At 43.9% G+C, this 15,643-nt stretch overlaps 1 protein-coding gene across 1 annotated transcript in view; it reads left to right on the forward strand.

The window, feature by feature from the left end:
* Positions 1-13,725, forward strand: part of wwc3 (WWC family member 3) — a 30,795-nt gene extending 17,070 nt beyond the window's left edge. The window contains exons 6-23 of the mRNA XM_034582815.1: positions 2,330-2,459; positions 2,938-3,087; positions 3,697-3,770; positions 5,221-5,469; positions 6,855-6,944; positions 7,039-7,610; positions 7,689-7,809; positions 8,690-8,770; positions 8,866-8,952; positions 9,193-9,388; positions 9,487-9,657; positions 10,610-10,728; positions 10,835-10,982; positions 11,060-11,224; positions 11,391-11,483; positions 11,570-11,800; positions 11,884-12,011; positions 12,933-13,725. Coding sequence (XP_034438706.1) covers positions 2,330-2,459; positions 2,938-3,087; positions 3,697-3,770; positions 5,221-5,469; positions 6,855-6,944; positions 7,039-7,610; positions 7,689-7,809; positions 8,690-8,770; positions 8,866-8,952; positions 9,193-9,388; positions 9,487-9,657; positions 10,610-10,728; positions 10,835-10,982; positions 11,060-11,224; positions 11,391-11,483; positions 11,570-11,800; positions 11,884-12,011; positions 12,933-12,999 — 2,872 coding nt within the window. The 3' untranslated portion in view covers positions 13,000-13,725. The remainder of the gene's footprint in view (positions 1-2,329; positions 2,460-2,937; positions 3,088-3,696; positions 3,771-5,220; positions 5,470-6,854; positions 6,945-7,038; positions 7,611-7,688; positions 7,810-8,689; positions 8,771-8,865; positions 8,953-9,192; positions 9,389-9,486; positions 9,658-10,609; positions 10,729-10,834; positions 10,983-11,059; positions 11,225-11,390; positions 11,484-11,569; positions 11,801-11,883; positions 12,012-12,932) is intronic.
* Positions 13,726-15,643: the final 1,918 nt, after the last annotated feature.

A 15,643-nucleotide genomic window follows, 5' to 3' on the forward strand; every position in this document is an offset into this window, starting at 1 on the left:
GAGAGTGTTTGAGAAAAGGCAAATGGAGGGAGTTTTTTGATGGAAAAGGGGACTCCACCTCAGGAAGAGGATGCACCAGTGGAGTGCAGGGAGCCAAGGCTCGGCCTGGAGAGGAAGTTGCTCCATGGAGAGGGGAGGGGGGGCGGAGGGGTGGGAGGTGTGGTCTCGAGAACAGTTTAAAAAAACACTGAGATATCTGGCAGCGAATTCCTCTGCACTTCCTGAGTCCTGGCAAAGAGTCTCTTATCTCTTAGGTAATACACAACTCGAGTGATTCCCAGAATAGCCAGGAGAATACACAGCTTGCAGAAAACATGGAGGCATCCTCCTCTCCAATTTTTTCGCCTGTGTGTACATGTGTGTGTACAAGCTTGTATGTGTGTTTATGCCTTTTTGTGTGTGTGTGTGTGTGTGTGTGTGTGTGTGTGTGTGTGTGTGTGTGTGTGTGTGTGTGTGTGTGTGTGTGTGTGTGTGTGTGTGTGTGTGTGTGTGTGTGTGTGTGTGTGTGTGTGTGTGTGTGTGTGTGTGTGTGTGTCCGTGTCCGTGGCCTATTGTTTCTCCTGGGTTGGTTTTTGCCCAGTACGTTTGAGGCCAGGTTGTTCTTCTTTCCATCTCAGTTGTTAGCTAATTGTTCTCCACGCCACGACACATCAGATAAAGCAAATGAGCAGTTTCTAATGTGAACGAAAATTCACCTCGCTAATTGTCACCGCTTGAACAAAATAATTCAGGAGTTGGAGTCAGGAGTTTATCTCTTTTGGACAGTTGGATGTTTGAGCATCTTTTCTGCCTCCATTCTACCTCATCTTGACCAACCAAGTTTCTCAAATGTTCAGACACTTCACATACTTTCAGTTATTAGACTTTGTCGATAGCAAACACCTCAACTGGTGGTAATTGGGCCCTAATCATGGCAAATATATGGTTTGTTTAGAAATAGTAAAAGCATATTTACTACTTTACAGTACACAGGGTGGGGGCCTCAGTACAGGCAGGCACTGACAGGGTGGGTAGTGCCTTTTTTTCTTTTTTTTGCTAAGCACATAAACTCCCAGGCCCTGCCAATAGGGGTAGGGGGAACAAAGCAGGACTTGTTTTGGGAGGAAGAGGCAGGGTCGAGTAGATGAACAGTACCTGCTGTTGAAAGAGAGTGAAGGAAGCGGGCTGCGGTGAGAGCAGGGGCCACGTGCCAGGCCCAGTGATGGAGGAGGCACGATGCCGCACTCCTCCATCCCGCAACCAACCAACCAAACAAACTCCCCCTCTCCTCCTCCTCACACAGACACTGAAAAACACAGGTTCTGATCAAAGCAGTGGAGCGAACTGGCTTCGTTGATTCGTTTTTAATTTCATAATCAATACACTGTTTAATCCTCTTGTGAGTGGATTGTTAAACTTTAGATTTCTCTTGGCTGACACTTGATACCAGGGGTCTAGAGTCCGATTTCACCTTTAGCCTTTGAAAGCAGCACTAAAAACCCTGAAACAATGTCTCAGCATGTGCAAACAGAGATTATCATTAACACTGGCCCGTCATTATTAATTAGAAAATAATTGACTCTACATGCTTCTGCTGCAAAACTCAACATAAGTGAATGTAAATATTAAGTAATCATACCCAGCAGGTCGATTTTAGCATTCAGGGGCTTGTGCAGATGTAGACTCGTGAAAACTCAAAGGTGATTTAGCTGACAAGCTGCATATAGTCTTAAAATATAATATTATTATATATAATAATATTTTGATAATAAATATATTATATATTATTTATTTTAAGTGTATCTTCAGCTGCCAGCAGCACCTTGTCCCTTCAGGTCCCACCTAAATAAATATATTTATTGTCCATTCAGCTAATTCAAGTCTGTTAAATAATGACTGAATGAACTGAACGGTAAATCTACCTGTTCTGACCTGGAACCATCATCATTTAAACATCTATATCATAGACTCGTCAAACACTTGATCAGAACCACAAATTTCATCATTATTAATTATAAAAAGGATAACTTAAGAAAAACTTGGGAAAGAAAGTGAACAAATGAAGGAACATATTAAGTAAGTAAACATAAAAAAAAGACCAGATACTTGGACAATGATGTGCGATAGCCACTTCAAATTGTGCAGGATACATTTCATTAAAATTCACAATTGGAGTCCCACACTTGATGATAGCTGATCCTTGAGGCTGTAGGTTTAGGTTTCAAAGGGATGAGTTCCATTATCCACCTTCTAGCACCGAGTAAAAGAATATTTAAGTAGTTTTCACATCTGGGCTTTGACATTCAGTGGCCAGCATGAATTGTATTCTTAATGTATTTTTGTGTCACAGGATTGACAGGAAGATGTCCAACAGTCAGACACACTACAAGCTGGATGAGGCTCAAGCCATCTTCAACGAGCTGCGGAGCATCAAGAAGACAATCACCACGGGCGAGAAGGAGAGGCAGGACCTCATCCAGGTAGCTCTCTCTTTTTTGTCCTTTAAAGATAACCTCCTTCTATCCAATCTTTACTCCTGCAACATGTGTCTGTGAAATATTCTATGCTGACCTCTAGTGTCTGTCAGCCTCCACTGTTCTGCTGCTTCTCATCTGCTCCGTGTGAAGCACATTTCCAGACACATGAATCACCAACCACATCTCTGATTTTGTCAGCAAAGCAGAAGATAGGATTGAGTAATATATAATGAATAATAGATGATGATTCAGTTTGATTGTCAGGCCACATTTACTGAAGCATTTTCTCCTATTTATGAATTTGAGCTGGAGGCAAATGACACACTCTTACTGTTTAAATAAATGTGTGATCCCGTAAAAATCCCCCTTAAAAATTCCTCCTGGCAATTTACACTTTTTGTTGCTTTTGTCACATCACGGTGATAAATGTACTACTGATTGATAATCCTGATTTGTTGTCAATCACTGTTCTATCCCACAGAGCCTGGCGAAGCTGACGGTGAACCTCCAAAGCAGCTTGTCCATCAGCGACTCAGTCAGCGAAGTGTCGAACAGCACTGGAACTGTGGGCGACTCGTGCAATCTGCAGCAGTACTGTGACACCGGCTGTCAGACCGACATCATGGGAGAGGTGAGAGGAACTGCTGCTCCTCCCTGCCTCCCTCTTAAATACAGGGAGGGAGAGTCAAAGGAGGTGGGAGGTAGCAATGTGAATGGCAGTTTGTGTCAAAAGTTTGATTGAATGATAACTCGCTCAAATGTTAATACATAGATATAAAACTTATATTTTTAGATTCAGATATCTTTATGAGTGTATCAAAATCTTCATCACTGCCAAAAAATACAGATAAATCTGTTTACATATTGCAGAAAATAGACACTCCTGGAAACTCACATTGTTGTTTCAACTTAATCCAGTGATGATTGTCTGAACATCAATTTGTTTATTCCAAACAGGAACTGCTAATAGTTAATTTTCTATACTTTTATTAGTCCCAATTTGGAAATATGTAAACAAATAAAGGATCAATAAATCAGGGCTCAAATTGTGGAAACCTCTACACTAAAAGAACGACTAGTTGCTCAAATGTTGACTAGATAAACGGCAGGAAGCTCTTCATACTCCCCTCATACATCTGAAATAATTTTGCTGTAATTCTTGGAAATCATGTCTCCAAAATTGTTTGTAACGTGAACTACTGTGAGCTAAATCCTTTTTAATTTCTCTCTCTTTCTTTAGTATGGTTCCCAAGAGTCCTCACAATTGGTGGACAAAGTGAAACTCAACTGGCAGTACGAGGAAGCTAAGAAAAAGTAAGTGTGTCCGGCTGCTTGTTTACCAGTCATAGTACTATGACCCACTTGCAGCCCTTAGTCACGAGCCCCGGCAGTCCCCTCTCGTTCCCCCGGCCCTGCACGTTGTCCAGTGGGAGTAGGTGTTATGAGTAGTATTTGCGTCTGGTGGCCGTGGCTGCTGAGCGGTGTCTGGCCCGGCGGAATGAGCTGGGTGGTCACATTCTTGCCTGGCCACGCTGCTGCTGACTGTGTGCTGCCTTTGTGTGCGCGGCCAGAGAGCGGACTGCCCACCGCCTGCCTCAGCGCACACTCTGCTCCTCCGCAAGGTGGTTCAATGTACACACTCTTTGGTTAAATATAGCTCTCTCTTATAGCACAGGCCAAATTACATGTTGGCAAAATCAACACTGAATGAGGCCTGAAGTTCTGTGTAATGTTGACAAGCAGTCGCTCCTGCATTAAGCTCAGGTGTCGTGTGTCATGAAGGTCGCGTGTTATCTAATGATGGATACACTCCCGGTTGGACATGGTATGTTCCAGCTGTGAGGTGCAGCAGTGTGATGATAACTGCAGCAGCAACAGTCACCGTATTATTACGCTGCCTTTTTTTTTTTTTTTTACAAGATTCATGTTGCTGTGGTGACCCAGCAACAGCAATGCCAACCATGACATCAGAGAGGGAGAGCGGGAGGGAGGGAGGGAGGGTGAGAGAGAGTAGGGAGACCTGTGGAAACTTGCATGCTCTGTCACTGAGTCACTCTGTCTGAAATCCAGGACACATAAGCACAGTTATTTCATCTGAGCTGAGGGTTTTGCTCTCTGAGATCCCGCTCAACTCTGTCTACATCAACGTCTGTGTGCTGATACACACCTGAGCAGCCACTGATGCAGCAGGTCGCCCACGTACAAAATAACAATGTCATTATAGTCCAAGTGTCAGCTTGGCTCCCACGTGGCCTTCAATACAGCTTTGTTATATTCGTTAGCAATGTCTCATATAATACAATATAACATTAATACGTAGCCATTTTGACCTCCATCAATAAGAGTATGTTTTTATCTGTGTTTGTTCTGTTGTAGGATTATGCAAAAACTAGAGCGAGGGAAATGACAAGCTTGAGATTTATGCAGATATATGTTGTTGCCTCTGCATGCGAACGATGACGTGTGTGAATGTTGCTGATGAAGTGTGTGATCTGAGCTGAGGAAGAGAGCTACAGTGGAATGAGTTTTTACAGTGTTGATCTTGGCATCTGAACTCTGTGCTCTTTGTACTTGAGTCACAGTGCCAGGCACATTTGTCCTCTAGTAAGGTTTATACAAACAAATGTTCGAAACCAAGTAGACACAGCAGGTACTTGCCCAACTATAAATATGTCATGTGTATCCATTGTCGAACAAATTCCAGGTGTGGGGAGAGAATTGAAAAACGACCCTTCCTGTACTAACCTCTGTGCCGTTCCCTCAGGGTTCAGAGCATACAGCACCAGCTAGCACAGCTGGACAGTGAGAGCTGGACGGGGCGGGCAGAGGCGGACCGCGACCGGGACTTCCTGCAGCTCCTGCGCGAGAAGGAGGCCCTTCTGCAGGAGATCATTCTGGTCAGCAAGCAGCAGCACCCTCCTGAGACGCTTCTGCAGCTCGAGGAGGAGCGCTCCAGGCTGGAGGAGGAGGTGCAGAGGGCCCAGAGCTCCCAGAGCCAGGGAGCCAATCAGAGGTCAGAATGGTGACAGTTTGTGTTGTCAAATTTTGTGTTTGACAAAAGTTTTTACTGATGTTATTATTGTCATACTTTCAGATCTCATACTTTCTTGATATTTTGTAAATCAAACATTGTAGTCATGTTCAACATTTCGCCACAGTGGTATTGTTGGCACTGTTTGAATCCCGGTACGGGTGGGGTCTTTCTGTGTGGAGTTTGCATGTTCTCACCGTGTCTGCATGGTTTTTCTCCTGCTACTCCGGCTTCCTCCCACAGTCCAAAAAGATTCAGATTGGGGTTAGGTTCATTGAAGACTTAAAATTTACCTTAGGTGTGAATGTGAGTGTGAGAGCAGTGTTTCCACTTTTAGCAGTGGGGTGTGGCCATAAAAATCTCTGCATTATTTCCTAAGAAATTCACAAAAATGTTGAAAGACGCCCTATCTCGCAATGTTCAAGAAGGAGAAAAAAAAAAAGCTTTCCCAGATCCCACCCCTGATCTGGATCTGCACCAAAATATTACGGGTTCTTCCTTGGAACATGGCCCATCCCTCTACAGATTGAATGGGAATAGTTTTTGTGTAATCCTGCTAACAAAGAAATGCAGGTGAAAACATAACCTCTTTGGCAGTTTGGAGTTAAATATTTAAATACATTTTCTCCCTCAGGATCCTCCAGAGATATAATGTTGATGATCTGTGTTTTCAGTTTCAGGCAGAGCAGCAATCCAATGCATGTATGACTTTTTTATAGCACTGCTGCTCTACAAATTGACAATGTGACAAACCGCATTTAAGTCACAATATCTCATCAACATTTCTCCACTTAATGGGAAATTGTTAGATCTGGCCCAGAGAACATCTTCTCGTAGCGTCATCATTGCTGCACAACAAGGAAACAAATGAATAATACATAATAATAGTAATAATAATAATAATAATAGAGATAAAAGACCAATAATAACCTGGCACTTCAAGTCAATTCAGGAATATGCCTTCTGAAAAAAGTCGAGTGCAAGTAGTGCAGAGGTAAATAGGGAATTTAAAGATCAGAGATAGAGCCGGGGGCTGGGCCATAAAGAGCCTTAAAAGTAATCAGTAACATCTTAAAATCAATCCTAACACAAACTGGATGAATGTGAAACATGATAAAACAGGTGTGATCATATCTCTTTGTTCTAGTTAAAAGCCTAGCTGCTGAATTTTGTAATGACTGCATTTATATCTGGGTTTTCTGATCAAGACCAGAAATGGGCTGTTGTTAATCAAAGCGTGAGGTAATAAAAGCATGAATGATCAGTTCTTCATCTCTAAAATAGAGATGCAGAAATGGTAGAGAGTGACGGCTCATTTAACTTTGTCAAACTGAATTTCTCATGCATGGATGTGTATTTCATGACAGGATCCTGCAGCAGGAGAAGAGGAACATTCTGCTGAGACAGCTGGAGGAGGCAACGCGTATCACCACCTATCTCCACACGCAGCTGAAGAGGTGCAGCTCCCACACTCATTCTTGAAGAGGTTAGCTGATCTTCTTCGCAGCTCTCTGTCTTTTCTCATGTGTCTCTTACCTGCTTTTTCTCCAGCTGGTCGGCCAGTTCTCTGACGGTGTCGTCCAGTAGCAGTCGGGGGTCTCTGGCCTCCAGTCGGGGCTCCCTGGCCTCCAGCAGAGGCTCCCTCAGCTCCATCAGTTTCAGTGACATCTACGGTCTCCCACAGTATGAACGTCACGAAGGGGTGGGAGAGACGCTAGATCCCCACCTGCGCTACCTGCTGGCCCCAGAAACTGTATCCAGAGACTGTTCCATGTTCAATCCTGACCCTCTGACCCAGAGCAAAACCAAACGCTCCCATGACACCCCGCAGTCCCTAGCCTCCCTCTCCTCCCGCTCCTCGCTATCCTCCCTTTCACCACCCAGCTCCCCTATGGACACACCCTACCACTCCGCCCCTCAGGACTGCCCCCTCACCCAGATGACAGAGGAGTACATGGAGCAGGCCGGTCGTGGCCTTTTAGAGGGGCTGCGGGCACAGTCGCAAGCCCTATCGCACACGGCCATGTTGAGCGGCGAGGACACAGTCAGCCCCGCCGCGGTGCATCAACTGGAGAGCAAGAGTCACAGAGACACCGGCGCTCAGGGGCCTTTTACATCTACAGGCAAGTTAAAAACTGCTGATCTTTGTCTCAAACAATGAAGGTGACCTGACGATTAACTGGATGTCTTTTTCTCTGAAGGAGTGACTCTGAGAGGAAACAGCGCCAACAGAAGTGGCAGGAGGGCCAGGAGAGTCTCTGCAGGAGTGTCTGAGGACGCTCTGGCCACAGACAGTGGGGTTTTTGAAGCCTGGGGTCGAAGGTGAGAGGACGTCCACTCCAACACTGCTGAAACAGAACATTTATAGAGACCATCTTGATGTTGATGCTCCAAGACATGAGTGCTAAGTAGTCATTACCACATTATTTCACGAGTAGACAATATTTAAAGGTGGGACCACACCCATCTCCGAACTTCATACCTGTGGAGTTTTGTGACTGAAAAATAGTCTGTATTTATATAGTTAGCAGTCTTGATGACCTCTCAAAGCACTTTACTGTAGAGTTTTGACATTCACCCATTCACACACACATTTATACTGTGTATCTATGTGCAGCACTTTCTCCATCACACAGCACAAACCGCAGACTCAGCGATAAGGGGCAATTCAGTATCTTAGTCGGAATGGGGAGACTGACCGACCCGTTAGGTTAGAGGACGACCCGCTCTACCTCCTGAGCCAAAGCTGCTCCAGTTGTGATGCTATCACAGTGACAAAATATGTCCACAGAAAAACAGACAGACACTTCCAACCGCCTCTGCAGTGGTTCCCACTACAGTTCATGTCTCCAGCTCGACATTTTGCATTGATAAGGTTTCTGGAACAACTGTGCTACCTAGTGACCGAGGAGAAAACTGCAACTCCGAAAGTAAACACCTCTGTGTTTGAGCATTTGTAGTGGAGGGATTTCTGTTTCCTGTCCCAGTGGAATTTAATCACATCACACTATCAGTCGTCAGTGACTGCAAAAATAGTCTTAATCATCTTAAAATTAAGTTGTAATATCACAATACACAGACATTTTAGTGGCCTGAAGAAAGTAGAACTTATCATGGTGTTTGGGTCCCAGGAATATCTAAAGTTCATTAAACTAAAAGTTAAACCGTTTGTTTATTTCTCTCTTTGACGTTCCTCCCACAGGCCGGAGGAGTCAGAGGAGATGTCGTACATGAAAGAGCTGACATCTGTGAGCGACCCCGCCCAGATCCAACTGGGACTGCTGTGAGTAAACTGTTTGTGTAGACTGCATGTGGGTGGCTGCTTGTTCCCTGTTAGTATCTAACTCTACATCCTCTGTTCATTTTTCCTCTCTACAGGTGGGAGTCTAACTCTCAGTCTCTACGACTTCACCTGCTACAGCTCAAGAACCTAAACAGGTCCATTGTGAGAGATGGATATAAAGTGTGAGTACTTTAGAGTTCATGTTGATGATTAAAGGTTGATTAATGTTGCAACTATTCCTTGTGGCGTTCTTTCAACAATAGAAGTCAAATATTTTTCAGATAGTTCATCCTGAGCCTTGGTGTAGCTCCACATATTGATGTTGAGCAAATTGTAACTGACAACCAGTGACACATTTATGTTGTTCTGTCATCAAGAACTATAAATCTCATGTTGTGAAATATTGCTCTGTTCACGCTCAGGTATGTGAAGGTGCACTTGATTCCACTGGACGCCGGCAGGGCCTGTGCGTTTTACTGTTGTACAGCGTTGGAGCCGCAGCCCCAGATGAGTTTCAACGAAGGCTTCCGCATTCCTGTCCCTGCAAACGCCCTGGCGGTGTGTGCCCTGCAGCTGTCGGTCTGCTCGCTGGGACCTCAGGCTCAGGAGGAACTACTGGTACTGCTGAAGAAAATCAGATGCAATGATCCTGCTGATGTCAGATTCTCTAAATCAGCAGAAAATTCAACAATTAAACTGTCTGTGTGAAAATGCAGGGTACGACCCAGGTGAGCCTGGCAGATTGTGAAGGAAGTGCAGAGATGGTTTACCACTGGCTGCGAGTCCAGATGTTGAGCGGGACAGAGTTGCCGAGGCCTGACCAGAAGAACCTCTGCCATCGAAGACAGCAGGAAGGCCATGAAGAAGAGCAGAGGCCCAGAGCCATGGTAAACCCACACACCTATACTGTGTATTTTTTATTCTGTATATATGAAAAAAGGGGAGTGTAGATACAGCATGATGACATTGAAAGTGATCTCAGGTGTTGGCACCAGAAGAAATGGAAATGAAGAAGAACATTGGAGTGTCTAGCCCAAAGTGCTTAACAGAGAAATTTGAAATACAAAAACCATGACTTTTACAAACAAAGAAAACAATAAATACATAAAGAATGAGGATTAATTATTAATAATGTTAAGAAGCTCCAGTGTTACTCTTGTGTAGGAAAGTATGGCTGTGGCTTAGCAATAATACTTTACTTTATAAAAAGATCTCTGTGGCGTTACATATATGCAAATAAAATAGGACCTAGACAGGAACCTTGGGGTACACTACAAGAGAGTGAAGCAGATAATCATTGCTAAAATGTTCTCATTCAGCTTTTCGTTGAGAATATTTACTTTAAAGAGAGATTTTCCATCTAGGAAGGTTTCATGTAAAGAATCTTTAGAACTGAAAAGCCAAAAGTAAACAGTAGTTTATGGAAAATATACATAAAGACAGCTCAGATATGAATGAAAACCATGTAGAGGGCTTGGCTGTGTACCAGGTTGTGCTAAACCTGATCAGGAATAGAAAGTGTATTCTTATGCATCCACCTGCTGGCACAGTACCAAATCAATCTGTAATCTTGTATAAAATGATTTGTTGCTTTAAATACCTGCAATAAATTGTAAAACCTATCAGGCTCTTGGGAGGAATTCCCTGTCATACTGTTGCTAAGCAGCTTTTAGCCCTTGGTCCTTAGTTGTGGAGCTCGTTAAATTGAGTATTTGACAAGAATGTGTCTCACAAACCAAGCAAGCCTTCACACCACAGCTTCAACCTACTACTCCCAGAGGAGAGCGGAGGAATGTCGGCAGTGTGAAGTTGGTGATAGTTTGCGATGTGACATTACAGGATAATGCGTGCACGCTGCTGTCACGTACCACCACCACCCATCTGGAGGAGCAGGGCACCGGGCTGGAGCTGCAGAGGCTGGAGAAGAAGGACGAGCCAGGGGAGGTGGCATCTGAGAGGTGACATTTTTTTAGCTCGAGCCAAATTATCTCCTGTCCAACAGAAAACAAACTTCTTTCTGCCTCCAGCATGAATTCATTTTCGTGACAACGCTGTATTTTGCAGGAGCTGGCAGGCAGAGTCAGTGGACAGTGGCTGCAGCAACAGCATAGCATTCACAGCTCCCTGTTTAGAGGGACTGTGTGCCGAGGGCATCTGCATCACCACTGGAGGGCGCTGTGATCAGACAACAAGCAAGCTCTGTACAGTAAAGGTAAGGGAGGACAGTGGTGGGAGTGTGTAGCTGCTCAGTCTGTGGTCCAGATGCACAAAACTGTTGCTGATCCACAGGTGGAGAAGGCCACCATGACAGAAGGCCTGTTCCCAGAGCCTGTGCGAGTTCGGCCCAAAGAGAGGGGAGGACGCTGGGGTCACGCCTCCCCCTTTATGCGCGGCAGCACCATTGTTCGCTCTCAGACCTTCTCTCCCGGGGCTCGTAGTCAGTACGTCTGCAGGGTAAGTTTTTGCAAAAAGGGGAAACTATCACAACGGCCTTAATTCGCAGTCTGCCTGGACAACACTGTTATCAGTTTCTTTTATCTGACACTTACGATTTTGCTGTAAATATTTGTTGTGACAGCCCTGTGAGAATCTCTACATACAATTGAATTCTACCTTTCAGTTATATCGCAGCGACAGTGACAGCTCGACGTTACCAAAGAAATCGCCTTTTGTCAGAAACACATTGGAAAGAAGAACTTTGCGATATAAACAGGTAGAGTCTGACTTTTGTTCCTCAGGAATACATGTCACAGAGAGTTTAGGGTTGAGTTTCTGAGGTGTGTTTGTTTGCGTGAGCAGCAGTCATACCGCTCCTCCCTGGCCGAACAACCCACCCGTACCTCCCTGGACCTGGAGCTGGATCTCCAGGCCTGCAGGACGCGTCAGAGGCAGCTGATGGAGGAGCTGAACGCCCTCAGGGAGCTGAAGCTGCGACTGGAGGAGCCGCAAGGCAGGGAGACCACCGAGCTCCCCCACTGGGCCCTGAGGGATGAGCGATTCCGCTGCCTGCTCAGAGAGGCCCAGAGACAGGTGAGACTGGAGTCTGCTGTGGTTACTTCACACGTGAGAATCGGCCTCAACCAGCAGCAGTTGACTGTGTTGTCGCTCCACAGGCCGGCCAAAGCAAGCAGGAGCAGCGTCAGGAGGAGGCGGTGGAGAGGAGGATGAGGAAGGCTTCCAAAGAGGTTCTGCAGATGAGGGGACAGAGTCACAAGGAGCCCTTGCCTGTGCAGACATTCAGGTTGGGATTGGTTTGACTACCAGTCAGCCGTCACACTCTTAAGAGCCTTATTTCCCTGGGTCACAGCGAAACCTGAGTTAGTTTGTCTAAAGCTTCATTAATGTGACAGACATATGTGGATTAGATATGATTTCAAGATCAAACCCTTCACAGGAATGTTGGTCTCCATCCACACTCCCCTCACCAAGTTTGTTAAGATCAGTTGTCAAAGCACAAAGAATAAAATAAAAATAAAAATATCAGCATACTGCAGATTTTCATATGCAGAGAAAGTTATTTTCAAACCTGTTTTGTTTACATCCATGTTTGTTTGCTTGCTAGCGTTCATCGTCTGCCCTGCCTTCTCTGGCACATCGCTTGGCTTATCAGCACACTATTAACACATCAGTCAGCGAGATGGTGTGGAAAATATTTACAGGAGAGTTTATTGCTTTGTTTGCATCATTGTGAACGTGCACGAGAACAAACAAACAAAAGAACGATGGCCAATAGAGCTTCTTGAGGTCAGGAGGGGTGTGGCTTGTTTGTTTGTTGCAGGTTTACTTGCAGACAGCCAATGATCCAACACTCTTTAATTTACTAGTGTTAGACTGGCAATCTCGCCATTTGAATATCTGATGTAGAAAGTACATAATTGTTCTGTCCACTATGCCGATGGAGGGGTGGGTGAAGTGTTTGAGTCCACAAAGCACAACAGTGTTGCAGCCAGATCCAATACAATTGAAGTTGTGATCACTTTTTGCACGTTTTGCGTGTGGATCACATCAGACCATTGTGCTTTTGGGACTCAAACACTTCACCCCCCCCTCTATCGGCATAGTGGTGAGTAGATAATGAGTGAATTTTCATTTTTGGGTGAACTATCCCTTTAATTAACGAAATAAAACTGATGAAACTGTTTATTTTTCCTTTTGTCTACAGAGAGAAGATGGCTTTTTTCACAAGACCAAGGTTCAACATACCTCCTTTACCAGCCGACGATGTATGAGAGTTTGCCTCTGTATTATGTGACTTAACATGAAGTATTTGTCAATTTTTTTTCTGAGCTCATGAAGTACAAAGTTCTTTCTACCGAGGACACGTGCGGAGCGACACGCAGGTGATTTGAGGATTAGAAGGATTCACATTTTCAGACGTGTTTGTGCGGCTCTTCTTCAGAACATGAACACACTAGACACACAGCTCTTGACAAACAACACAACTGTTCATTTCCTCTTGGGGGGGAAGACGCCTCTCATAAGGAAACCGAATCTCTTCACTCGTGTCTGAGTTACTTCTTTTGTTTGTGCTTACAAAAAGGCTGGAAGACGGGATCAAAAGTTGGTTTGGACAATTTCACTGTACTGTAACTTATTTTATAGTACTTTTCCTTGAAGGAAATTTAAAAAAAATCGCTTCCTCCTTTTTAAGTGTATTTTGTAGCTTTGAACAAATAGCACTTCAGTGTTTTTACATGCAGTAAAATGGAGCTATTGTCTGATTTCTGTTTTCTGTTACCTAATTCTTAAGAATTATTTACATCAAAATGTCACTTTGTAATCCACTTTTATTACTGATGTCATTGTTCCTTTGTTATGTTATTAAAATTAATATTATTTCATGTACTTTTCAATATATGGATGAATATATGAAACACTGTATTCAGATTTTTTTATGATGTCTGTATGAACATCTGCAGTGTTACCTCTTGTGAAGATAAAACAATTAAACCATGTCTCGACGCTTCAGTTTTTATCAGTGATGTTTCAAACGCAGGTGACACAGGATTTATTCAGTGATGGACGTGTGCAGGGATGAAGAGCACATCACATTTTGCACACACATACATTTTCTTTAAATGTGTCACAGTGTAACACACTTTTTCATTTTTTCTATGACCACAAACCAGTTGTGATGAACGATGACCCAATTGACTCTGAACTTGCCAGTGCGTCAGAAGGCCTACCACACAGCCAGCAGATAGCTGTGTCAGCTACTTATCTACATGCAACATCCTGTTTGAGCATTTTCAAGTAAGCCACCAGGTACCGGGAAGAAGTTTAGTGTCACTACGATTCTCTGATTCTCTGACGAGCGGCTCAGCTGAAACTGTGGTGACATACAAACATTCCACGACCCACCGGTGTGTCAACGACTTCTGTGCTTAATAGCAGGGGACACTTTTGACTGTCCTGTTCTCATGGCTCTCTCCCAAACAGAAAAATGCTGCTCACTATTTGAAAAATTCCTCAATGGCCCTGCAGCCAAACTAGTCCCAGGTCTGTGCTTGTGTGAGGTTTACTGAGAAGTGTTGGGCCAGTTCAACAAATACGTCTCTATTTGTGTTTCCAGAGGAGACGTGATGCAGGCAAAAACACTTTTCACCTGCAAGCACCTTTCAACACTACAGATTTCAATTATTACAATAGTTTAGGTATTTCGTTTTAAAATAAATCCACAAAGATTAGTTCCAATGAAGAAAATCAATTATGATCTGTAACATCAACCTTTGTCTGGTATTTGACTATTTTATTACTAAACTTCACCGACTAAACTTCACAGACTAAAATAACATGAAATAACATGAAGTAACATAAGTTTCTGCTTGTTTTAACTCATTTTTCACAAATACAAACCCTGTTTCACATGAGTACAGAACAAATCGTTGTTGGTTTCAGTGGTTTCCTTCGTGTCCATACGTGTAGAAGACAATCAGCTTGAATTGGGTCTAAATCACAGCTGCACCTGTAAACCAAGATATATTTCAAATTGAGCTGAAAAAAAATAATAAAGGAGCGACGCCTGCGAGCTAGTTCAGGCAGCCAACTCGAGCTGCGCTGCTCCAATCATGTGACATACATCCTGTGACATACCTCACTCACCACAACCATCTATAATGCGCACCCACCTTATCAGGTGGTCTATTTAAGCAGAGAGAAATTTCCCATCATCCCCTTTGCTCGCATTGCTGCTGCAGTATTGCTACCAGTTGCTTCAGCCCCCCCCCCCCCCCCCCCCCCCAGCATCCACCTGTAGGATCCAAGGGGGGGTTACAAGTATTTGCTCATCACTCCCATCATTCCTGTGTAATCATATGGGGGAGTGATTAAGTTGGAGCCTAGACATCAAACACTAAACCTGTTCTACTGCTGCAATAAATGTTTGACCGTGAGTTGTCTGACTGAAATAATCTTGTTCTGATCAGGATTCAAGATTTGACTTGGACAAAAGAAAATATATAGTTGTGATGTTTTTTACTATAGCAGGGTGTCAAATTTAAAACACTCATAGAAGACACATCTGTCTTCTCTTCAAACATGTACCATGCAGTAGATGCCATAAAAAGTTATTTTTGAACACTGCGTTGTTTATTTTTCTCTTCAAGCAACAACCGCAATAAGAACGATGTAATCTCATCGTTATCTGTGAGGCAGTGTGTACCAGGGGGGGGGGGGGGGGCAATGTTTACATATCAAATAAAAAGGCCCTACTGAACGACTGTTATATACAATCATCTTACTATTTCATACCTCAGATCTCGTCTAAATTAAATTATACTAGTAATTATGTTTTTGTCCATTAAACATGGGAACATAAAAATCCTCTGTGGTGTCATCTATCGGTCTCGAGAATGGCTCGTCCAAAAGAGCATC

This window comes from Hippoglossus hippoglossus, chromosome 4 (assembly GCF_009819705.1).
Source record: "Hippoglossus hippoglossus isolate fHipHip1 chromosome 4, fHipHip1.pri, whole genome shotgun sequence".
Lineage (NCBI taxonomy): Eukaryota > Metazoa > Chordata > Actinopteri > Pleuronectiformes > Pleuronectidae > Hippoglossus > Hippoglossus hippoglossus.